The sequence below is a fragment of the Pseudorasbora parva genome, chromosome 11 (genome assembly GCF_024679245.1).
Source record: "Pseudorasbora parva isolate DD20220531a chromosome 11, ASM2467924v1, whole genome shotgun sequence".
Classification (NCBI taxonomy): Eukaryota; Metazoa; Chordata; class Actinopteri; order Cypriniformes; family Gobionidae; genus Pseudorasbora; species Pseudorasbora parva.
In genome coordinates, this window is record NC_090182.1 from 24,334,969 (window position 1) to 24,362,287 (window position 27,319).

A 27,319-nucleotide genomic window follows, 5' to 3' on the forward strand; every position below is an offset into this window, starting at 1 on the left:
TTGGGTCCTAGGAGAACTCTTAGAACGGACTATTTTTAAGACATGATTGATTAGAGGAGATAAAAACAAGCATCACAATAAAAATGGAAATCAACTCTTTATTGTCATTCATAAAAGATCATAAGTACAATCATTGTATCAGTCATTGTATGAAATTGAAAACATATTAAACATTCTCAGTGGAAGAAAGATTTAGTTTTTTGTTGCCTGCTGTAGATTTGCATAAACATATAGTGTTTCCTGTAACACTCCCCAACCCTTAACCACTCAATAGTTGAGATCCTACAGAACCCAACAGACCTGACTACAAAACCCTAAACCAAACCATCAGGGGAAAAAGAAACAAAGGAAGAATTTGGTCATTCTGCTTGTAAAATGCCTCAGAATGGAAGAGGGGCTTGGTTAGTGTCGGTGGACACTGTGGACAGAAACAGATGATCTTGACAATACAGTGATGGTCCTCTGGATACAGCATCCAACTCAGTGCTACCAGGGTTTACAAACACAACTTCACCCTACACTCAGCATGAGCAGACCTGCATAAAAATACGAACCCATATCAGGTTCAAATATATATAAATCCTTTAGTCACCCAAACTCTTCCTTATAAGTTAACCATGCAAAAGCATAAACATGTGTGCATATATGTACACCACTGGATATGCATTTTCTTTAACAGTACCTTTAATAAATACTGTTCTTTTCATATTGTCTAAAGAATTTTTTTTAAGGAAAAAAAGGCAAGAGGCTGAAAGGCACCATGTGTTCTAACGACAGATTTTGCATTTTCATAAAGATGCAAAGTAGATCAGATTACACATTTACTATTTAAGATTTTGAGTCATCATTCTATCATCTTGATGTTAGAGTACTTCATTTCATTTCAGAAAATGGTTAAAATCAAATACAAAATGGCAAAGTGATCACAAACTTTACTTCATACAAAAATCCTCACCGTCATAATTCGTTAATCTTGGAACTCAATAACTTATTGTCTGTGCGCAAAAATATATACAGGTTATCATCATAAGGCAGCGTAGAGGAAAGACCAGAATTGATTATTAGGATTTTTCAACAGCATTAGAAACCCAAATATGTCCTGGGTTAAATTAAAAAGTAATGTAAGAGGATAAGGTCAACCGGAGTCATTCACTATCGTCACATTCCTTAAAGCGATATCCCAACGCAATGGAAATGTGGGACATGCGTGTGTGTGTGTGCAATGACAAATGATTCTCAGAACAAACCAGCCACCTTTGACAAAGCTCCTTGGTACAGCTGATCAGAAGAACAATGCAAATAATATAATCATCCAGTTGAACATCAGCATCATTTGAACAAAAATTTCCTGTGAGGCTTTATTTGACATCTTATAAGCAGTCTTTGTCTTCTAGCTCTTCATAGCGTCTTCATGGTCACATCTCCAGAAAGATTGTTCACTTAATACTTTGCAATTCATTTCCCAAAGTTGGCAAAATCTGCAAAGGCATCTTGTTTAGGCTGTCCCATGGCAGGATTCATCCCCATGACTGGCATTCCTGTACCCATGCCCATGTTTCCAGGCATCCCCATGGCCGCTGTAGACATACCCATGTTCATATTCATTCCCATCATGCCCTGATTGACTGGCATCCCTCCCATGGGTGGCATGGACATGGCACTACCTGTCATGCCAGGCTGTATGCCCATGTTCATTCCTCCCATCATGGTGTTGGTGGGCGGTCTAACCATAGTAGGGGTAGCCTGCATACCCAGGTTCATTCCAGCAAAACCCTGAGCCATCATATTGACAGGAGACTGAACTCCTATTGCAGGATAGAGAGGAGGAAATAAATTAAAATAAGATCTACAAATCAATCTAAATAATCAGAATTTATTAGTTTTGGTTCTAAAAACCTTAAAAAATAAAATAAAACAAAATTTAAAACATAAAAAGTGACCCCAAACATTTGAAAGATAGTGTTTTAAAAATGTTACTTATTTGGAAAAATATAAACATACAGTTTAAATTTGAAACTCTAATAATAATGGTCTTGATTCTGGTCAAATTTCCTCATTTCTTTAGCTTATTTATATAGCAGCTTATAAAATAGAAGCTGTGTCCCAAATTACGTAATATATACACTATGCACTTATACACTATGTACTCAACCGTGTAGTATGTCCACCTTGGTTATTTTGTCATCCAACGTCAGAATCTGGTAGCCCCTCCTCCTCCGCTACATAATTAAAGCTGCGACAGTCAAGTGCACGAAATGTCCAACATTCCACACTTAGTTTTTTCTGTTAATTTAGTGCATCATCTGGGTATTTAAAGTGCATCTTTTCTTTTTTGAATTTTCAGTGTGAACATACTACTACTCTACTATTTATACTTAAAAACGTCATAGAATAGTGCATAAGTATGCATATTGAGACCAACCGACAACCCCCCCCAGTTTCTGTTGAAGCCAATACGCAAGTGACTTAAACTGCAATTCATCGACTGGCCACTAGGGACAGGCTCCAGAAGGGATCAGACTCTCATTGAGCACCATGTTAAAACCAAGCGGCAACCTCCCGCGATTTCTCTTGAAGCCAATACGGAAGTAATGTAAACTGCAATTCCTCAACTGGCCACTAGGGACAGGCTCCAGAAGGGAGCAGAATCTCATTGAGCCCCATGTTAAAATTCTCAACTTTAAAGCAGAAAAAAACATGTTTACAGCCTGGTACAAATTGTGGTTTTGGCTTATAAGGCTAATGTTGATCTTCATGACAACTCTGAGGGGGGTGAATTTTTTTATAACTCATTCGTTTACGTTATATAAAGCCTTAAGGTTCTGCATAATTAAGGGCGTGGTTACAAGTGGATAGCCATTTATCCGCCGTCTATAGTTATTGCGTCACCTCAGCTCCGCGCACATCCCGCCTTTTTGCCCATTTTCTGTTATCCGGGAGTGACACGCGATGACTCGCTCACAAGATGGCAACGCCCAGCTCGCCCATACTTTCAGCTTCAGAACGGCTTATCAGAATCCTATGGGTGACGTCACGGACGCTACGTCCATATTTTTTTACAGTCTATGGTTAAAACTTTACAGCAAAAAAAAAAAACATTTACAACCTGATAGGGCTGCACGATTAATTTAAATCGAACCGCAGTCACGATTTGGGTAATGTGCGATTATGAAAGCTTAAAGGTGGGGTAAGTGTCATTTCAAAATCGTTTTAGAAAAAGGACACAGGCCGAGTGGAATAACAAACTTGTAGCCAATCAGCAGGTAAGGGGTGTGTCTATTGTTGATGGTGAGAAGAGCGCTCGCTCTCTCTCTGTGCACGCCATTATTCAAAACACACGAGTCACACATAACGGACATTAGCCGAGAACTAGCCCAACTTTATATGATAGCTTTTGCTTCACTATGCTCTTGCGTCATGTTCGCTTGTTTGTCCATTTGCGATTGTATTGTAGCTCACTTCAGCGATGATAAAGATCCGTTCATTTCCAAACCGTATGGAGCATCTAAATCTCCTCCCTGTGTGCTTCAAGCATCAGCTCACAAATGTGTCCGATACTATACTCTTAATATATGTGTTTTCTCTTTTCATGATCTATATAACCCTTATCTGGTCATAATTGTAATATGTTGTTAGCTGTATTGTGGTCGTGCTCGTGTACTATAGAGTTGTTCATGAGAACAGTTTGTGTTTTTGTGATCACTATAACTTTAATCTTGTCATTATTGTAATATGTTGTTAGCTACACGGTTTGTGTTTTTGTGATAGAAGGGATGACTTTTTCATTGAATATTCGACCAGGATTAGTTACACAGAGATTCTGCCATAGTCGTTGCCTGGGTTACGTACGTGTTGGTGCTATCAAAATAGGGCCGAGACCCTTTTGGGGGTAGGGGCGTGTTTGTACTGGTGATTTGAAATATCAACAACAGTTACCAGGTAGCATTTACCCAAGGGGGTAATCTAGCACTCGGAAAGCGTTCCACCCATAGGGGCGGCCATTGCTAACCAAGCCATCACCTGCTGTTAGCATCCCATTGACTCCCATTCATTTTTGAGTCACTTTGACAGTGAATAACTTTACATCTGAGGCGTTTAAAGACTCAATTTTGTTTATTTCTAAAGAAACACGACAATGCATAAAAGGCTCCATTACCTTGTATCTTACACTATCACCCCGCAGAAGCTGTTTTTGTAAAAATAGGCTAATGATTGCGTCATAACCAACGCGACTCTGTCGCACAGTTGAGAAATTACCGTATAGACAGGAGGAGACGCTCAGAAACAATCTTTTACTGTCTATGAGGCAGTCGGGGGGACATGGAAACAAAGTCTGATAAAGTCAAGGGAGAAGAAAGGGGAGAAGCCGAAAGTGAGTCAAAAGCAACGGGAGAAAATATTTAAACAACGTAATTCAGATTTCACTTTTCACAACTACTAGAAGACCTACAACTGTCAGACAGGTTGCTTGTGTCACATCTACGTCGTCAAGCTCAGTCTGAGCCTGCGCAGTTCGCTCAGCCATCAGGAAGTGAGTGCCTCTGATTGGCCTCATTTTTCCGCCGTTGAAGTCAATGGGATAGCTCTGTCCATTTCTTTTACTGTCTATGCACTTACCCCACCTTTAAAGGCTGCAAATTTTAATTAAATAAATAAATAAAATAAATAAAGAGCAGCTCTGTGATCAAGAGTAAACGTTGCTCCATATGAAAGACTGCGAGTTTGAGTCGCTTATCACGTGTGTTTGAAAAAGCAACAGGAGTTAAACATCTTCACAAACTAGTGAAGCATTTATAAACCTGTTCAACAAAAGACAACGTTTGATAACATGTTTTACCTCACTTCATATCACCAGTTGAGTGATTGTGAGCTGATGTGGCTTCTCATCACAGAATGAGGCAGACAATACATTATTTTATAGTATTCTATACAGTGGTGAATTCTAAGTCAATCAGCACTGCATTATAATATATTTTTTTAATGAAAATACCCTAGACGGCTTGAAGAACTCAAATACACCATATTTTGCTGCAGTCGTGTTTATTGTCGTCATGTTTAATCAAAGCGTTTCTATCTTCTGTTTATTTATGCTACAGCGTATATATATTTCCCCAAACCGTGCAGCCCTACAACCTGGTAAAAATTGTGGTTTTGGTCAATACGGCTAAATTTGATTTTTTTTTTTATTATAACTCATTCATTTACATTATATAAAGCCTTAAAGTTCTGCATAATAAGGGTGTGGTCACTTTGAGTGACAGCCATTTATCCGCTGTCTGTTAGTCATCTCACCGTCACCTCAGCTCCGCCCACATCCCGCCTCTTTTTCTTTTATCTGGGCGTGACACGTGATGGTAAAATGGCAACGGCCAGCTTGTCTCTACTTTACGCTTCAGAACGGCTTATCGAAATCCTATGGGTGACATCACGGACGCTACGGCCATATTTTTTTGCAGTCTATGATTGGGACACAGCTAGAGTTCACAAAGTTCTTTAGAAAAAACAAATGTCACACAATGCCATAAAAAATCATATCTAAAGAAGAAAAATAACAAAAAAAACTATTTAATTCTATTTTGCACCTATCATACTTTATTTTACGGTACTTCATACCTTATATTACTTAAATTGGACTTTCATATTTTGTAATAATCTATTTTTTTGAATACTTTTTCATTTTCTCCTTTCCTCTTATAGACTCCTAATTTTTTTAATTCCTTTGAGCTCACGTCATTTTCTGAACTCCAGGTTCAAGCCTACATCAGTGTCTATGCTTACCTTGCATCATGCTGAGTGTGGGCTGACAAGGTTTCGGTGGCTGCATGCCAGGGCCAAGATAGTCCAAGCTTATATCTACATTAGAGTTGGACCAGGTGGAAGGCACAGGGACTTTGGGATTGGGCTTCTGGGCCATCGGTTGCTGGGGCATCAGTGGGCTCCCAATAGTCTGCAGTGGCTGCAAAGACCAAAGGAAAATCAAGTCAGTTTTAGGACAAAACATTTATGATAGCACCCATATAATCAAAAACTATGTTTCTTCTGATTTTGTTAAGCTGATACTGTTCTGCTGCAATTCAAGCATGATAATTACAATTCTCAGATGGCCATGATGGCATTAATACTCCAGAACATTACACTGTGATCTTTTCAGGGTTATCAAGATTCTGGAGCTATACAAGACAGAAATGCTGGTTGAGAGGCATTGTCTTCTCCTGAAATTATTTCAGCATGTTAAAATGCATCTCAAGTCCCTCTAATTATGGAGGGGGGTTGCATTTTTCTTTAGCCAAACAAAACTTGCCATTTTAAAGTAGGTCAGGCTTTTAGCATGCAAATATTATCTTTGTGCAAGGCTTTTGTTTCAATTTAATGGTTTTCTGACTTAAACTTGTTCCTCCTCATTCTGCCATTCTCTGTGATGGGTGTCCCATGGGGACCGGGGTTGATGGGTAATGAGGAGGGGGTGGGTGGAAAATTGTGCCGATGCTGCGTGTTAACCCTCGCTCGTTTCGCTTTCATGTTGCCTGCTCTCTAAACCACTGGCTCTGAACCTCGGCCAGAATTGTCTTTTCTTGCGTAAATAGTGTTTAGTGTGCAGCTCCACTTAGATGAGCTGCATTAAGTACTCCACAGATGGGGGATCTGATTGAAAACCACATCTGTGCAACACAGGCTCTACATCATTAGGTTTCATCTAAGGGTGCTCCAATTGATTGGTTGCCGATCATTATCGGCCGATAAAAGCTTTATACGGTTCGATTGGTGGTGGTTTCTATAAAGGCTGATCAGAAGAGCTAATAAGATGACGCAAAAATTGCGAGACAAATTTGCCATTGGTCTGGCAGTTGTTCCAGGTGTCTGAAAAGGAGAATAAATTTGCACCTTGTTTGCAGAGACATTGCGACAGCAAGAAACTAGAGCTGTGCAACTTGAAAGTTAAAGCTAACTTTAAAGCTAAATAAAGATTCACACGGTCATAATTCAGCGTATTGATTCATGATTCGGAACGGCAATGTCACGTGATTTCAGCAGTTTGACACGCGATCTGAATCATGAATCAATCCGCTGATTCGCAGCCGTTTGAATCTTTATTTGAGGTTTGAAAACAAACGCGGAAGAGAAGACAATGCTAAATAAAGTTGTAGTTTTTGTCATTTTTGGACCAAAATATATTTTCGATGCTTCAAGAGATTATAATTAACTAACTGATGTCACATATGGACTACTTTGATTATGTTTTTATTTCCTTTCTGGACATATACTTAGGTACGCTGTCGGACTAAATATAAAATATCTTAAACTGTGTTTCGAAGATAAATCAGAGATTGTCATAAAAAAACAGACTACTGTTGCTAAACTCTAGTTATTAAAACTGCATTAAATTGCGAAAAAGATACTGTTCTTCAAACGGCTCTCTGTGCATGCATTTAAAGACAAAGTGAGCTTCAGGTTCATGCTTAAACAGTGTGAAATATGTCAAAAAGCCCAGCTTGGTAAGTATTCGGTAGGCACATGTGTATCACAATATTGGATCTATCTTAAAGTGAGAGCCTTAATGTTAATCAAACAAGATAAGACAAAATCACTCAATGTTCTTTAGTAGGATTAATCTACATTTTATTTTAAATAATGAAGATTATGCAGTGTTGTGCATTTACATTCTGTTACAGCTGTAACACAATATTTTTTTATTTATGCTATATTTGTTAAGCTCTAAATGGTTTCTAATCACCTCTAAGACGGAATGGAATATGTTGCTTGCCAATAAATAAAAAAAGTAAATAATAAAAGTTGTCAATTCATTTTTTAATACTTGTTTTTATGTTGTTAAGAATAGTATTATTTATTTTGGTGATCATTATCTGTTAATGCATCAGCTAATACTGCATCCAGTGATTGGTAATCGACCCCAAATTTGGAGCACCCTTAAGTCTAATTTATACATCGGACCTGCGCCGTAACCTCTATGACGTGGCCAGAGGGAGCATGTGTTCCACTGAGGGAGCGGTTCTGGCAGACCAATCACAGCGCTTGCAGTCCGTGTAGAATTGACATGTTGATATATTTTTGGAGAGGTTCACGTCAGGGTACGTCATAGGATGCAACACACAGCCTACGACGTAGCTAAGGCATACACTCAGAAGTATAGCAGAAGTATAAATTGGACTTTATGCCGAGTTGGACACTGCCTGATTTTAGCCCCAATTTTGACTCGCAGACAGGTTTCGCGAAATCTCAGACAAATGCCCACTCCCAGGGACAATCGTTGTCTCCCCGACCATTTTGCTGCAAATCAGCGCACAGACAATTTGGATTGCAAACTTTCTGCAGTTTATCTTTTTTAATAAAAAAATAATTCCACTCTTGCACAAGAACTATGATCTGACACACGCGTGATCTTAAGCGCGTTTGGTTGTGAAACGTAGTTTCCGCACCAGAGAGTGTTATCAGTGATTCTTCCTATTCTAAAGTTTTGCAGTGTGAAACCTCCTGTTGCTGATCCATCGTGTAGTGTGAACACAGCAGTGACTAAATGCTACCCCCAGATATCCATGCAGTGTGAAAAGAGCAGTGATCTGACAAGTTTGAAAATCGTGCAGTCTGAACTCAGCATTAGATTAATCTTGACTCTTTGTGCTGTAAACGTAACATTGATAACCATAACCATGGTTATGGATAACCATACACACATACAAAAGTCTATAAAAGGTGTAATACCTAATGAAATGCATAGGTACACATTTGTACTCTGCATAATCATATGTTTAATGGCTAATATTCATTATTTCTGTGGGGTTTTATTGGTCTATTTGCACTGAGGCCATTTTTATACTCCAAAAAGTAGACTAAATAAACTTCCAGTAAATATACACATTTAAAATGTAAATTACCATTCAAAAGTTTGAGGTCTGTAGACCTTTATGTTTTGGAAAGAAGTCTCTTATGCTAACCAAGGCTGCATTTATTGGATTAAAACATTAATATTGTGAAATGTTATTCAAATTTAAAATAAATATTTTCTATTTGAATATATTTTAAAATTATATTTATTCCTGTGATGGCAAAGCAGCATTTTCAGCATCACTACTCATCGCATGAACATTCAGAAATCATTCTAATATGCTGATTTGCTGCTTAAGAATTTGTTAAAAATTATTATTAATGTTGAAAAAAATATTTTTGTCAAAACCATGATACTTTTTTTCAAGATTCTTCTACCTGTCACTTTTGATCAAATTAATGAATCCTTGCATTTGCATATATATATATATATATATATATATATATATATATATATATATATATATATATATATATATATATATATTTTTTTTTTTTTTTTTTATTAGAGATGCAACAATACAGTTAGTCCACGGTTCAATACATACCTCGGTTTTTAACCACAGTTTTTCGGTTCGTTTTTTTTGCTATTCTATTCTTAGGCGACAGGAACAGAAAAAGGTTAAGGAGAAAATGTTTTTTATTGCAATACTCTTTCTTTATTTCACTTAAAAGCCTTACTTAAACTTAAAACTTTACTTAAAAAAAAAGATTTACAGTGGCAGCTCAGAGATGTACAGTAGCATTTAAGTATGAATTTTAATGAATAAATGTAGGATAAAATTAAAACTACATAGTCTTCAATATACAACATTGATTAAAAGCTACTGTATTAGAGGTATTTTTTTCTTTTTTTTAAATAAAATCATTTTAGAGGTGAACTGTCCCTTTAAGGACAGCGTGTTCAGTAGGCTGCTGCTGTCAATTGAAGACCTGCTCGCATCTCATATATAGACGCACGCGATTTTACTTTCACTTTAGACATTTCTGACTATTATGTTTAGATGTTAACCTTGTGTGTATTTGACAGTATTAGCGCAGTAAGACTGTCCTGTAATCACGTGTGTTTGACAGACGTTTAGTGCGCGCGCTCAATGCAAAACAGTGCATGCATCGAACAGTCCGTGCCTTGCCGGTTAAACATATACAAGTGATTGAAATGTTTAACTGGCAAAGGCTTTAAAACGAGGCTAACACCCCCTAACTTTAGAGCATATGATTGGATATTTGCTCATATCAGCGCGTAGACTCACAGGCACACTCAGACAGAACGGTTCAATATTATATTGAGTATTGTGGCATCCCTAATATATATATATTCTCTCTTCTCAGAATTTGAACCAAAAATACTGACGACTCATTTTGAATGCAAGTGCGTTGTATTATTTGTCATCCAATAATATTCTCTCAAGAAAGAGAAAGTACCACCTGCAACCCAATAGCAAGTAGCAAATAATAGAGTTGTTGATGTAAATTATAAGCTTCTGGCTTTAAAAAAAAATGTAAATAAGACCAAGCTCAACTGGAGCTTCAATAGGAAATAAAAGTGGAAAAGAAAACTGCTCTTCAAAGCATTTCATGGAGTCTTGAACTAAAAGATCATGATTGTATGATATATCATGTATTCTTTCTTCATATTATATAAGTATATACATTAAGGGAAATCTCAAAGCCAGCAGGCACCTGTGATTTGGACGTTGGTAGGCCAGTGGTCTGAGAGGTGGTCATGGAGAAGCTCATGCTTTGGGAGGTGCTGAAGTTAGTGGTCTGGGAAGAGCCCATTAGGTCAAAAAGGTCAGATGAGGGTGCTGTGGATGCAGGGGCAGGAGCAGGGGCCATCTGCAGACCTGAGAAAAGGTCTATTCCGACAGGGTTGACTGGCTGGGCTGCCGGGACGGCTGGTTGGGCTGCAGGAAAAGCACTCCAATCCCCAAAGTCTCCATTTCCACTAGACGCCGGGGCTGAGGGAACACAAAAGTCTAATGAAATGGTGCACAGAGGAAAACAAATAATATAGAGAGTATCAAGTATCACAGGAAGAAGCTGTAATAGTTCTGAAGCTTTTTGATCAAAAGGCATATATTCTTGCTTTAACTGCACAAAATCCATAATCCTGATTCACGTCAGGCTTTATCATCTAGCAGATAAAACAGAGGATTTGCACACAAATGAGCAACATGATCAGGGCATGAATCTATCAGGGCACTGAAGATGCATGCATATCAAAAGAATCTCAGACTCTCAGTCACTTTAGCTCAGTCCCAGAAATGCAGAGGGTAACGTGTCACACCCAACAAGAGCTGAAATGTGTCTGTGTTCATTAGCTTTTAGCACAGCAGCCCACCATATGGCTGCCCCCTCCTTTCACAATTTAAGAGCTTTCTGCTTGGAGTATTTCATAAAGAGGCAGCTGAGGATGGCAAACTCTGGTCCAGCAGAAAAAACAAACAGCCTTCTGTTATATTCCCAGAACTACACACACATCAAAAATACACACACATTCCCAAAAATACACACACATCACCACTTTGTGTCTTTCAAGTTGTACTCCCTAAAAGCTTTCATTTGAACATGTGAGTTTAATTAAAAGAAAATATAGACTTACTTTGGCAAAACAAAAAAGGGGGCAGACTTTTTCGGTATCGTATCTTTTAAAGAGCCTTACAGTTACAGAATATGAAGGATCAGTCATGATGGTCAACTAATCAATGACTAAGTTCTACAAATGTATCTAGATTTTCTGAGTTACTATTTCTGGAAAACTTTAAATATACAGTTTGCATGGTAAAACTTTTTCAGAGTAGTTTGTTTGTTCCCTTTAAATCAATCAATCAATTAACTTTATTTATATAGCGCTTTTACAATGATGATTGCTTTAAAGCAGCTTCACAGTGCCAAACAGAAAATATAGCAAAAATGTTTTGATTTGGCTGTACAATCGTTCTGGAGAAAACAGTAATGTTATCAGCTTATTTTAATTAATCATAGCGAAAATATTGCCGATCAGTATTATAATTTATAGAAATAAATAAGACCTACTTAATTAATTTTATTTGTATATTTAGTTGATAACTACTGATCACTACTGTTGAAGCTATACACATTTAGACGAATGTCTTTGGACATAGCATTTTATCATTTTATTTTTTTGAATATCTTAAGTCTATCTTTTAAAAGTGTGTCACAAGACTTCAGTGCTCAGTTCCATTCAATTGTACTGACCAGCTGTTTCCATCTTATGTAAACTGTACTGAGAAACATGTTTGATTGGGGTGAACCCATGTGAACCCAAAACCTGCAGGGTTTTCTTAAGACCAATTAACTGACTTGTCGTTTAGGAAACACACTGACTAGTCAGTTTTGAAAAGTACCATTCAAAGGTTTGGGGTTGGTAAGATTTAAAAATAATAATAATATTTGGAACACAGTTTCTTATGCTCACCAACTTATGCTGTTCATATGCTTTTCCACCCTAGGTGAAAAAAGACATACTATTAAATCTATTAAAAATGTGTTAAAGTATATTTGTATTGTCCTAAAAACATTCTCAAGTACATTTTTAATGCATTCAATAGTATGTCTTTTTCACCTGAGAAGGCTGTTTATTGGATCAAAAATACATTGAAACAGTAAAATTATGAAATAGTATTACAATTTAACATATTTTTTTTTAAATTTAATTTTTAAAAAAATGTATTCCTGTGACGCAAAGCTGAATTTTCAGCATCATTACTCTTTACATCAGTGCCACATGATCTTAAAAAAAATATTCTAATATGCTGATTTGCTGCTCAAGAAATATTTCTTATTATTATAATCAAAGCTGAAATTAGTTGCGCTGCTTATTATTTTGGTTGAAACCTTTTTTTCAGATTTCTTTGATGAGTAGAAAGTTCAAAAGAACATAATTTATTTGAAATATAAATATTTTGTAATTTTTTACAGTCACTTTTGTTCGTGCTGAATAAAACTAATAATATCTTACTGACCCAAACTTTTGAATAGTAGTGTGTTGTAGTAAGAAAAAGTAAAATACAAAAGTTTCAGGTTGTGTTTTTGACCTGAGAAGTTACATAAACATACCAGCTGAAGATGGAAGAGTGGCTGCAGCTGCAGGAGAAGAGAAATCAGCAAAACCTCCAATCAGGTCAGAGTTTAAACCTAGAATGAAAGAAAGAGGTTCAATTATGACATTCTAGATTTGCAAAACATATCAATTCCTCACTAATTTCCTAAGAAAAGAGAAAAAAAAAAGAAAAAAATTGAGAACGGAGAAATACAAAACATCTGCTGGCGTCTGTAAAGGACATACACACTTTGGTTACATTCCAGCAGCCTGTGGCTGGAGTTATGTGGAGGAAGAAAGATGCAGCTGTTTGACTGGTGGAGAAGGGAGCAAGACAGTCAGGAGAAGAGCTACACATCTGCTTAGCACTACACACCCACCAGGGACTACTTTGACATCTGGCCACAGTGACTAAATGCTCCAGCAGGCAGCAGGAGCACAGGAGAGTGCATATGCTAAACTTCACTGTGCACCTCTTCCCTTTCACACTGCCAAATTAATAGAATAACGCTTCCTGCTACATTCACTCTCCTCATGCATTCTTCATGAACATCAACTACACCTTGCACTGCTACCCATTTTAAGTATTCATACAGAAAAGTAGTTTGGCAGCAATGTTTACCTTATGCCTTATATGACTCATAATATGCATGACCATTCTTCTATTCATTAAAAGGTTCAATGCCACGTTGTCAGATCAGTGATGGAGTACTCGAGTCCTGGACACTCACTTTACGCCGCATTCTCCTGCATTATTCTCGTGCTAAATGTTGTCATTAGGAAAATGCAGAAACTATTATTGACTAATGCATATACGATAATAAACAGAGGAAGCTAGGGTTGGGCGATGTCTGCCTATTTGGCATCAGACGTCGATGATGTCTACGTACAGTGAAGCGAATGTACAGTGACGGGACATAACTGCCAGATTCAAACTATGCTTTCTGCAATGGCTGGCGCTGAGCCAAAGACGGACGTGCTCAGCGCTTAATCCCGCTTATGTTTATTTTAGATTTCATTCAGATATTTAAATACATATAATGTATAGCAAAATAATACATTTATAGTTTGTAAAATACACAAAAGTGTCTATGGAAGCAGCAATAAACAATCCTTTCAAATGTATTTGCCTACATACACTACAGGCCAAAGGTTTGGACACATTACTGTAATGTTTTTGAAAGAAGTTTCTTCTGCTCATCAAGCCTGCATTTATTTGACAAAAATAAAGATTTTTTTTTAATATTGATATATTCACAATTTAAAATATTTTGTTTTCCATTTATTATACTTTAAATGATCATTTATTTCTGTGATCAAAGCTGAATTTTCAGTATCATTCCTCCAGTCTTCAGTGATCATGATCCTTCAGAGATCATTCTCATATGAGGATTAATTATGAGTGTTGGAAACAGTTCTGCTGCCTAATATATTCGATGAATAAAAGGTTCAAAAGAATTATTCAAAATAAAAACATATTTTCAAATAATATAAATCTCCTTTACTGTCACTTTTTATCAATTTAACACATCCTTGCGGAATAAAATTATTGATTTATTTTAAAAAAAGAAAGAAAAAAATGACTGACCCCAAATTACTGACCAGTAGTGTATATTGTTGTTACAAAAGAGTTCTATTTTTAAAACATTTGCTTCTTTTTTTCTTCTTTTTTTTTTTTTTTTTACTTTTTATTCATCAATGTAGGCTATTATAAAAAAGTAACACAGGTTATGAAAAAATATTAAGCAGCAGAACTGTTTCCAACTTTGATAATGAATCATCATATTAGAATGATTTCTGAAGGATCATGATCACTGAAGACTGGAGGAATGATCCTGAAAATTCAGCTTTGCATCACAGAAATAAATGATAATTTAAAGTATAATAAATTGGACTCGAACACGGGACTCGAGCCTCCACTCGGAATCGAACTCAGGTAATGGTGACTCGACTTGGACTCGACTCGGACTCTTCTTTGGTGACTCGGACTTGGACTCGGAACACTGGGACTCGAGACTCGACTCGAACTCGACAGTTGATGACTCGACTACAACACTGTGTCAGATATTGTCAGTCCATTGCAGGAATCATGCTACTTGCTAATGTTACAAAAGTAGACATTTCCTGCTTCCTTGTAGTCTCTGTCAGGTCTTTTGAGGCAATACATATGTACTTTTAGGGTGGTTTGAAAAACTTAACTGAAATGATAGAACATAGACCATCTCAGATGACTTTAACATCGGTGTGGTCCGCTAATACCTTAACATGTTTTGTGAACATAAAGCACTCTTTGGTTTTATTATTACTTAAAGGGTTGATGAATAAAAAAATAAAAAAAAACTTTCCCTTGAGCTTTTGATATATAAAAGGTCATGGTAATATAAGAATTTCCTCTAAGTTTCAGAGCTGAAAACTTCATGTTAGTCAAAGAAAAGCTTTGATAGACACCAGGCCAAGAAAACAAATGTGTGCGCATCTTCACATCATCATGTTGCGAAACACTGCCTCTACAGAATAATAAGCCCATGTAATTCAGTAGCCCCGCCCACTGACTTATGGAGCTGTTCGGATCGTGCTAGCCTGCAGTAATAAACATGCCGAAGAATATAGCAAGATATTGCACTATTCCTGGTTGTGGAAGAACACAGTCACTTCATAAGCTTCCTTTGGATCATAATATTAGGAATGTGTGATATTTCATTTATTTTTAATAACGTTACAGCATGTCTACACGTGGGGAAGACATGTACGCATGTTCGCTTAATTTCACTGCGGAATCATTTGTAAACAAGTTTCAGGTTGAGTTGGATTTGCAGACATATTGAGATTAAAACACAACGCTGTGCTTTCTATATTGGATCTGACAGGAATGGTGCAACACACTTATGTGAGCAAAATATATTTTTTATATGTAATAGTAGTCCTGGGGCTATGTGTTTTCCAGACGGGCTACCTAAACGTATGCCCGTCGGCAGGCCGGTGAATCTTAAATAGTTAAATAATATTCCTCTCTTGATCTGGGCGCGCGCGTGTGTACGCGTGGTTCTCACTTATATCTACCGATCAGGCTGGCTAAGTGTAATTCAAAAATAATATTCCAATCAATCGCGAGTGGATGAGAAATAAATCATTGTGTTTGTTTGATAAAGACGTTTACGAGCCCTGTGATCGAGAGAATCATTCCGGTTGCCGCTTTCAAAACAATCCCTCCCTCATGTGAACTGACAGTGGAGCTGATTAAATATGCAAATCTTATCCAATCCTAGCCGTGGGTGTTTACTTCCAAGTCTCCAGTGTGGTACGCATATCAAAACACCTTTAAATGACTTAATGATTAGGCAGAACAAATTGGCTAGTTGGTGCAACCCTACTTCCATTAGGGATGAACCCTATAATATTACATTTCCAAAGCATTCCACCACAGCGAATTGTCCTTTATTGTTCAATTGTTGAGGTAGTGCTGAACCACAAAGCAAATAAATTTGATTTTAAAAACATTCTATTATAGCTATTATATTATATATTTTTCTCTGCCAACACCATAGCTGCACCAAGGTATTCTTAACTTGGAGGAACCCTAAGAAGATGCATGTTACTACTTTCACCTTTGGAGGCTGGTTGAGCTGGTGCAGGATCTGCCGAAAACAAGTCCACCAGACCAGAACTGGGCTGGTTCACTGCTGATGTGGTCTATGGCAACAAAGAGAGGACACACTGAAAACAGCTACAACAAGATGTCAGTGTAGTAGGGGTGTAACGGTACACCTTTTCTTACTGAACCGTTTCGGTATGGGACTTCCAGTATGTGTGTACTGAACGGTACGAATGCAATTTTTAACAGTTAACAGAAGGCTTGTTTTATGTGTGGGACATACAATCCGAGTTCCAACACTAACATATTAAATATTCAGTTAATTTTAGCACGAAATTTAAACGTATATATAACTAAGAACCTTTTAATTATAATTTAATTAATTTAAGGCCAGACACAATGTATTCAGTAAACCACTGTTTAATTTTAAAAAAAGCTATTTAAAATTAGTTCTCTCCCCTGTTGTACCGAACCCATACCGAAACCGTGTCTTCAAAACCAAGGTATGTACCGAACTGTCAGTTTTGTGAACCGTTACACTCCTACAGTGCAAAGTTGTTGTTTTTTTAAAATACAATTTTAACATTTAATTAACATTTTGCTATTTACTAACAAACCTCTCATTGAAGTTAAAAGTGCCAACAAGGTTTAATTGTACAGGAAAAAGACTAGTTCTAGTAGTTATTGTTTCTCTATAGTGTTTCTCTACCTGGCTTTTGTTTGTGTCAGTAGAGAGTTTATCGCCAGTGAAATGTGCAGCTGCTCCCAGGTCTATTGTTTTGGATGGCCCTCTCTTACGAGTGGCAGTGGTCTCTGTGGCCTGGACGATCTGGAGACTTTTTGTTGTCACCGTCTCTTCATCTTTAAATTCGGATTTCCCCATCTGCCCATTTCGCGTTCCCCGACGGTCCTCATCTGCTTCGCTATATAGGAGATAAAGCATAAGCTTGTGTTAGATTGTGTAAGTACTAAAAAATGCTTTCTTTCTTTGAGAACATGTAGAGAAAAAAAACACAATTAGTCCATGACACTATCGGTGCAAAATGTTATAAACAGCTGTCAACAATTTGTTCGGTTAATTAGCTATAAAATGTATGCTATCTGTGTTTCAAAAACGAGAACAGGTTTTTCCAGGTGATCTGAGAGGGGAAGGTGAGACAGCCTGGGGGTCCTGACCTGAATCTGTCAGGAGAGTCGTCCCTGTCTTTTTTGCGGAACATGTTGATTGTGTCATCAATGGTGCTTCCAATCTTATCGCTGATCTCTCCCAGTTTTTCACTAAAAGGGAAAGGCCCCTTGCTTTTGTCCCAGTCTTCATCCCATTTTGAGCGTGATTCTCTGAAATCAAACCTGTCCTCCGCTGAAGAATGCATAAACAGGATAGCAATGTGTTATTTTATATTCAGATATTATAAAATCAAGCTTCATTTAGAACTTAAATATGGCATAAATAAAATAAAAGGGTGAATCTCGTGAAAATAAGAAGAAAACAAAGGAAATTAAATTACATTTTGCATAAAGAGATAGAGGCTCACTGATATATTTTCATAACAATTATGACATTTTCCAGACCCAATTTAAATTACTGTAATGCAATGTTTTTCTTTTGAGGATGTTTGTCATTTTAATTATTTTTATGGGAATTTTCATTAGAATTAATCTACTGACAGAAATGCAATATAATATACATAACTGTTTTCAATGGTGTACAAAAACCTTACATAATGAACCATTGTGTTTTTATTACCTTAAAATTAGGTTTAAATTTATCGTTTCGGTAACACTTTACAATAAGGTTCATTATCATTAGTTAACATGAACTAATAATGAACTGCAGCAGCACTTATGAAGCATTTATTTATCATTGTTAATGTTGATTTCAACATTTACTAATAGATTAATAAAATCTTGTTAACATTAGTTGACTGTGACTGCATTGTGAACTAACATGAACAAATCATGAACAGCTGTATTATTATTAACTAATGTTAACAAAGATGAACAAATACAGTAAAAAATGTATTCCTCATGGTTAGTTCATGTTAACTAATGTATCACCTAATGTTAACTAATACAACCTTATTGTAAAGTGTTGGCGGTTTCTGTTAAGTCCACGAGACCGCAGGGTGTCCCATTTGTCATTTTAGGTCTCAGAAGGGTGTGTAGCGAGCACCCCCTTTGAGGTCAATATGCACCCTCGATGCACACTTCAGCTGAACCCACTGGTGTGGGTTACGCAGCGGACTTCTTCCCGGCAGTCAAAGCGGCATTACGTTGTGAAATTGCGGAATCGATGATTGCAATTCACAACCTCACTGCTAGAAGTCGCTAAAATTTACACACTGCAACTTTAAGAATAAATGAAATGCAATACAATAAATATATCCATAAAGTCATGATAAATAATTTAATTAATATACCTTTTTTGTTATACTCTTTATGGGGAGTTGTGTTGACAGGCTATCATCAGACCCAGCTCAATTTAAGATTAAATATTGGTCTGGGGAGTCTGCTCTGTATTTTCTACTGCACAAGAGGCATGATAAATGATCATTATTCGAATGACTCTGTTTGCAATTGGATAGTCCTTCAACCAATCAGACTACAAGAGGCGTGATCAACAGGCAACGACCCATCGTCTCTCTGTGTGTCATCGTGTTAAACCCGCCAATAGCACGCCAGGTGGATAAGCCAGTCTGAGATTGGTTCCCACAAAAAGTGTAACAGAAGCAGTAGAAATTAATGTACAGGTTTAAATTGCCACCATAGTAGGCTGGGTTTACCCATTCTGGGGTGGGATGGGGTGGGTGGGAGTGCTTAATTGTCATGAAAAATTGCAAAAATGCAGGCTTAATGTTGTTATGCAAAATGCAATATATTTTTTGGGGTGCTTTATGATCTGGTGTGAGATTCACCCACAAACTCGTACTCATTGACTCGATGTCAATGTAAAGAGAAGTCAGATGAAGCTGTAAAGTTTCCTCTTAGGTATATTCCATAACTAAGAGCTGTGTCTCTACTGTGGTTACATTACTGAATAAATTTGCAAGCTACCATCTCAAATTATTCCATCACACATTAAAAGATATATATCAAGTTTCATTAAACTTTAGAGGTAAACGACTTTCAAACTAAAACAAGATACTAATTAAATCTGAAACAGCCGTTACAAATCATGCATTGCATTTGTTCCTTCCCAATCAAGGACTTCAAAATTATAATGTATGCTGTAATGTGAAAAAGCAGCTATGTTGGTATCATAATAAGGCTACAGTACTGTTTACTCATCCAGCAATGCAAACCCTCCAGAGATAATAACAGTGGAGAGGAGACAGGGGACCTCCCTGTTTTCAGATAGTCCCATTTAGATAAATTCTTTATGATAAATGTGTTTGCTGTATGATATAAAACACCTTGTATACCTTTATAAACATGATGGTGAGGACTGTGTGTGTGTGTGTAAGAAAGGAGTTCAGGGACTTACAGTATCTGAAACCCGACATACTGTCAGAGGACACGCCTATATACTTGTCCCTGTTTTTCTTGGCCTTCTTCCTCTCCTCTCTCAATCTGTCATCGTCCTGGACAAACTCTATCATCTCCTTTACCTTCTGACGCACATTGATACCCTGGTCTTTACCATTCTCATCTGAAACACAAAGTCAATTCATCCATCACTTTGCAGTAGAGAGACATCAAACAGTGTACATGGAAGATGAAAAATTATACAAGGCAAGCTCTTGCTTTTGTGCAGTTCACCCACCTACACAATGATAGCTTTCAATTGAGCGCAAGTCATACAGGTGCTCTCTTGCACTAGTGACCACCCGTTCAGATCCATTTCTAATCAGGTACGCCAGCAGCAGTAAAGACTGAGGTAGAAAAGACAGTAAAGCTTAGGACCCATTACAGCGAAACAAAACTACTGTATCGTCAGTGAAGCATACCTTGTAAACTCTTCTCCAGTTTTTTTTGTTGTCTTTCAGCATTCTAGTCCAAAGCATATTCATTACCTCAGGAAATTGCTCGAACATGAACGTAGCCCTGAATTGAAACCAATGATAGGCAAAGCTTAGTTAATAGACTCTCCATAATGTAACGATGACAGGTTCAGAGTCAAGATAACATTCATAGAAAAAATTGCAGAGAAGTCACAAATAAAGTATCAAAAACCCTCCACTTGCCTGGCGATCTCCCCCATTAACTGTCCAGAGGGTCCCCACGGGTCGTCATTGGTGGCTTCTCGAACTTTAGACTCAGTTTCAGTATAGTTCATCACAACATTGGTTCTGCGAGGAAAAGATTAAAACAAAAATCCTTTCAGTAAAGTCTTTATTCAGAGTGATTGTGTGATAATCTGCAGGAAAATTCCTTTCAGCAAAGACTAAATATTACTAATTTTACTGAATGGCAGAAAGCTTAATAAAAACTCAATTCAGATGAATCAGTTGTAAAAATTAAGACAGACAGCACAGCAGCTGTTGCAGAGGTGCCCACTGCCTACATTAATCATCTGCATGAGATCATACTTGTTATAGCCACTTTAAAATTGTTTTTCTAATTTACTGTAAAATACTATGCATTTCTGTTATGCAAAACTGAATTTATCAGCAATTACGTCATTTATTTATCTAAGAATCCTGAAAAAGTACCACAGGTTATAAAAAAAATATTAAGAAGCACAGCAGTTTCCAATATTGATAATAAACCTGCATATTTGAATGATTTCTGAAAAATCGTGTGACACACTGGAGTGATGGCTGATGAAAATTCAGTTTTACATCATCTAAATAAATTATATTTTAAAGTATATTAAAATAGTAAACCATTATTTAAAAATGTATTAATATATCACAATATTAATGTTTTGAATCTTAATATTTTTGATTAAATACATGCATGATTAGTAAGCATGAGACTTCTTTCAAAAACATAAAAATATTAATGTGTTGAATCTTTTGACCGGTACTGTATATAATTTAAATATAATAGGCCTATACAAAATTTGTCACATGCTGTGAAAGAATAAATGCATGCATGAGACAAAAATAATTTTCTGTTAAGAGTGGACATTATATTAAGGTTAATAAAATAGTTGATCCTGTTATCAGTATCATCACAGATGTTTTTTTTTTTTCCTCCTTTTTTTATCTCACAGAATTAAAAAATCATAGTACCCTGATACTGGCCCACATAGGACACTGTGCCTTTGGCTCTCACATTATATTGTTGACTATATTCTAAATAATCTACAAATATATATATAGTATAAGTAGTTCCCTCTCACATACCTGACTCAACGGCTCATTCATTATGCAGCTCATTATGCGGTTCTTTGTTCTTCTCAAGTGTGAATCACAGCATTATTCATTATTCATGATCATTCACACCTCTTTGCATTGGCTTTGTAAACAAAAAGTGTATTAAAAAATGTAAATCAATATACTGATTAATGTTAATGAGTAGGCAGACACAATGAATTTTACATCATCTTGAAGAAAAACTCTGGCAACAACATCCATTAGTCAAAAGTCTTGTGGACACATATACTGTGCGTTTTGAGGTCTTATTTCAGTTACTTAAATGTTAGATTTTTTTCAAAAACCACGCATAAATGTGATTCTGTCAAAAATACATATGTGTACATACATCTTGCTCATATTATGATATTATTATGATACACTATTATGATAGCCCAGTTTGTGCTGAATACATTTGTGCTGTAATGACATTTTTGCCAATAATGTGTTTATAAGCAACTGAAAAAAGCACAGATGTCAGAGCATGTCGAAATTTCCAAAAGGCCCGAAACTGGCTTAGCATAAATTTGATTCTGTATCACATCAGTTTAATCCTTTAATTGAACAAAATAATCAAAATAAGGACCTGAAATGCAGGACACTGGTCAGCAGGCTTGTGCAAGTGCCAAATGTTATGGATGATTTTAAATAATGTATTAAAGAGTGAGTCTGCTGAAAGGGCGTTTGTTTGGAAAGAAAGACCATTTGTAATAAAAAGCAGATTATTTATAACAAACATGCCCTTGAGCCCACCCAAAAAAGGGTCACTCTCAAATAACCCTAATGTAAAATAGCTTCTCGCCCTCAAAGAGAACTCTATGGAGCTTATTGACCCCTCAAGGGTTTATAATAATATTGTATGGGTACATATACCTACTTTAAGTTATTAATATGCACCTATAGGGGTAGATTAGGCACAAAAGTTGTCCCTTTAAAGTAACTCCCCCAGTGACAAGCTTCTGTATTTCTGACAGTGAACCGGCATCTCTCCTTACAACAAAAGCAGATCGTAAGCAGGGGCTGTCAATCTCAAAAAGGGCAAAACAAATAAAACTACCAAAAATGTAGTCCATATGACTTGTGTGCTACATTTCAAGCCATCTGATTCTGAAGCCGTATGATACATTTCAGTCTGCTTTCATAACTAAGTCGCTATTAGTGCTATTACCTTCATTGTTCTCACAACTCAATACCTGTGATTATTTAAACCTGGTGGAACACGATCAGAAACGCATGAGAACATGGACAATCTGCAAATGGTCATCTATTATTTATGTTCCAATATGTAAAATTATATGGGCTTCGAACAACATGAGTTGAGCTATCTGAGGTGCTCAAATTGTATTTTTTTTTTCTCTGCGGATTGGTCTTATTTTTTTTTATAATCACTGTTTCAACCATTTCATCACTTCCTATTCAAACTATATGCGAGGCATTTTGATTTTAATCATGCTCTCTGGTGAGTGAGTAAACATCTAAAAAAAATACCCTAAGGTTGCATCACTGGTACCAGTGAAAAAGGAACAGAACAGTTAGAAGTTATCCAAATAATCAAATCTCAGACCCCGCCTTCATTCGAATACCGGATCATAGTAAGGAGCAAAGCAGGGCACCAAAAGCTTGTATTATGTGAAACCAGTTTAGCACTAGATGGACATTACCAGAGTGACAAAGAGTGGTTATACAAGACACACAAGATCTCGGTATATGGGCGGGGTGTAGGAAAGGCTCTCTAGAATAGAGGGTGGATCAAATAAAAGCACCATATGCGGTCTTCAATCTTACCCCTAGATTTTTTTGTAGTTTTAATAAAGACCACCACCATTTGTCTAAAAAAATGTCTAAGGTAAAAAAAAAAAATACAGATTTTCTTGCTCAATGGAAAAGTAAACTGAAAAAATCTGAAGAATAAAAGCTCCGTTTAATCTTCAGTTTAATCAGATACATTACACAATGACCTAGACAAAGACAGAATCCAAATGATCAAAAGAAAAAACATCTCCCTGGACTAGCTGATAACAAAGAGGTCATGACATCAGTTTGCTTATGCTTGCAGGGTGCAATCATCTCCTCCTCCTAAAATGTGGGATAAACAAGAGTGTCTAATTATTCAAAAACACACCAGACCTGTCAGCTGCATTAACTGGTTTCACAGCTTGAGGATAATGTAGGCTACTTTGATTTTTATTTTAGTTACTATTGAAATTCTTTCCAGCTATATGATGTTATAAGTGATAAACACTCTCCACTCTACAAAATACTAAAGCAGTGATTGCCTTCCTGTTTCATCTCAGAACTTTCACACCATTTTGGAACAGGTTGTTCGTTGCTTTACCAGCATGAAGCTAAATTCCCCACACTTCATGAGTCCACCCATGGCTACACTTGCAAATCGTCTGCAAAAAGGTCAGACTGTTGGAGATGACAAACTGATTTTTGGAGGAAACAGCTTGCTACACTGATCGTTTTCAAACTTACTCTGTAAAACAGGAAATGACAGGTTTTTTGCAGGTCATGATAAGTGATGACTATGTAGATAATATTGATTCTTTTTGAATATGCAGTGTCCTCCAGCTTATTCAATAGACCCTTCAACTTACAACAGTGTCAGCAGGTTTGTATCATCACATAGTTTCATAGCTGAATAGAACAAGTAAATGACACAGTATCAGGAACGTACCCAGTTGGGCAACACCCACATTTATGCAAACTCACCAAACTTGTGAATTAAGCCTTCTGTAACCGCTTTTCAGAGAAGGATAATAAAAAAAAACTCAGTTTGAGAGTTGCACAATAACCTCTTAAATGCTCACTATGTGTCATTATTCTTGAAGCTAAATTTCTTACCAAGTTTCAGATGAATAAAAGTTTAAAATTTAAAAGCCATTGTGTTCCTTCTATCTATTGCATAACTAAATAAGTATGGGGTCTCTGCGAAACAAAAGTGGGTGTTTCGAAGTTTGTGGTTGTTTTTAAACTGATGGGTGTTTTTAAACCATGCAATGAAAATGATCCCCTTCACCCGACCCCACCCCTAAACCCTGCCTCCACTGTGACGTGGGAAAATCAGGTATCGCAGTAAATAACGCCCCTCTGTTTATGGCTTCGCCAACTCATCTTGTAACTCCTATTACTATCCTGCAGAGACCAATACTTGGAGTAAACAGACTCAACTCTGAGACATACACAAGAATATGAAAATAAAATGATGTAGTCTGTGAATTTGACCAGCAGTTCATTTTAAGGAGATTTGATTTGTCCTTGACCATGACACTTCTCAAGACAAACCTCATTTTTATTTGCTGTACTTTCATATTAGATTAATATGGGGGTACATATCATAAATGATTTAAATGTGCACATCATTATTTATTTATTTTATTCATGTGCCCTCGTAATCTTTAATCAAAATAAACTTCCCCTCCCTCTTGCACCGACATCTCTTCTCTTCTCTGATAATGATAATGCGTTTACCGGCATAAGGACGGGATAACCTGTCACTCACATGACATCAAAGCTATAGCAAGCCACAACCATCCAAAAATCAAGGACAAAATCAGGTTCCGCTCTACATTTTTTCTTGCCTGGGAAGCTACTCACAACAAGGAAGAAAAAAATATCACAACTTGAATTACATTAAGTCTCTCAGCAAAAACTTAGTATAAAAAGTGCCATCAGCCTAGAATTTTTACATAAAAGCAAACCTTACCGCATATCATACTGGACTAAACAACTGAAAGTGCAGAAGGACCTACCTAACCTCAAAGTAAATGTTCCCCTTTTAAATTGTATTTTTATGGGACATACACACTGTGAAATGTATAATTAAAGCAACATTTCTAACAGACGTATAACATTGAACTATTTTGTTGGAATTTTTTTTTTGAATTATTTATTTTCAGTTCCTATCCTTTAAGGGTTAAAATATAAGTTTCAGTCTAACAGAAGTAGTTTCCACGAAACTCAATGAGCTCCATTATAGCAGAAAAGCAACCATCTTAACACTTACAGCCTTTCTACCGGATTACACCCAGAAATTGTACAGTTTGACAAATAATCAGTAATGGACACCACACAAACATGTACATTAAGTCGTTTTCATAGCAGGCTAACTCGTTAGCTTAAACAATGCCTGTCAAACATAAAAGTTATGGTGACTCTAATCCCATGTAAACGTGTACTCTTACTTTGCTTTTAAACATTTTTTTCATTCAGAAGTGTTAACAATCGACAACTTAGTTTGGTGTGAAAAGCACTAATAAACACAAGCACCGTGTTTTGACAGCCAACACAAGTTTAGCAACTGTCATAAAATTAGCCACTGAGTTAAAAGAAAAGAAGTTTGAAGGAACCGTTTGTGTTGTAAACAAAATTAAGACGTGATAAACAAGTGAAACGTTTGATAAAGTATCGTAATCGACTGGGAAATGACTGTTCTATCTACACTGGCGACTTTTAAGGAGACAACAAAGCTGTAGTTAGCTACTGTGCTAGCTCCGGTCTCGAGAGTGAGATGTGACGTCAATGAATGCGTACGTGTCTCATTTTCAACAGGTATGAGACAAGACACTAAAATACTTACGAAAACATTCACAATACTCACGCTTTATCAACCAGCTCCCTCACTTTCCACATATTCAACATCTTGGCTGTGTTGTTGTAGCTTTCAGTCGCGAAAACAGGTGTTCCAGCCCTTGAAATCCGCTGGTCGCGCCAGTCGAGCTGTCACGACAGCCAAAGCATGAACTCTAAAGTTACGCTGCTTCAGGCAGCGATGGAGGAGCGCAGGCCAGACAGGTTACTAGTACGGAAATGCTCCGTCACCTACGGAAATTTCGTAGGCTGCTTCAGAAGCGTACAACACTACATCCTTATTGAGGATATGACATATAACCACTACCTTCCAGAAGTGGTTAGTGGATGAGATTAAAACTAGAATGTTGGTTTGTTTTAAATTATAGTTAGCAAATTAAACCATATCAATTATACTTCACCTGGATACTTCACCTAAAAAGAAATTAAGTTCGGTCATAGGCTAGGCTACTCACCCTCAATTTGTTCCAAACCTGTGAATTTCTTTCTTCTGCTGCTTTTTTTTTTTTTTTTTTTTTCAGGAAAGAAAAAAATACAATGGAATGGATGGAATCCATTAACTGTTTAGTTAATGATATTCTTCAAAATAATCTTCTTTTGTGTTGAACAGAAAAAAAGAAATGCATACTGTTTTGGAACAACTTGAGGGTGAGGCCTACATAAATCAAGGATTAATTTGCTAACTTTTATTTAATAGGCCTACCAAAGCAGAATTGCAATTTTAATGGGAATTTAAACAGTCGCAGAATTAAAAGGGGCAAGTTGTCACATTGTTTTTTACACAGTTTTTTACATGTCATAAATTAATCATACATTAATAGAAATTGCAAAAGCCATGTGTTGTAACATTTCTGCTGATTTATGTAGTGTTTTATGTGTCATTAATTTACTTTTTAAATTGTCTTTGAAAAGCCTATAAAAGGATTT

At 36.6% G+C, this 27,319-nt stretch overlaps 1 protein-coding gene across 1 annotated transcript; it reads right to left on the minus strand.

Annotated features, from left to right (window-relative positions):
• Positions 1 to 84: 84 nt before the first annotated feature.
• On the minus strand, positions 85 to 26,615 carry clint1a (clathrin interactor 1a). The gene is made up of 12 exons (XM_067457472.1): positions 26,403 to 26,615; positions 20,684 to 20,788; positions 20,447 to 20,543; positions 20,263 to 20,371; positions 19,984 to 20,148; positions 17,676 to 17,859; positions 17,209 to 17,422; positions 16,513 to 16,597; positions 12,925 to 13,002; positions 10,525 to 10,802; positions 5,779 to 5,956; positions 85 to 1,805 (listed from the first exon to the last, which is right to left on the minus strand). Exons 1-12 carry the CDS (start codon positions 26,441 to 26,443, stop codon positions 1,456 to 1,458), a joined length of 1,884 nt encoding a protein of 627 aa, XP_067313573.1. The 5' UTR covers positions 26,444 to 26,615; the 3' UTR covers positions 85 to 1,455.
• Positions 26,616 to 27,319: the final 704 nt, after the last annotated feature.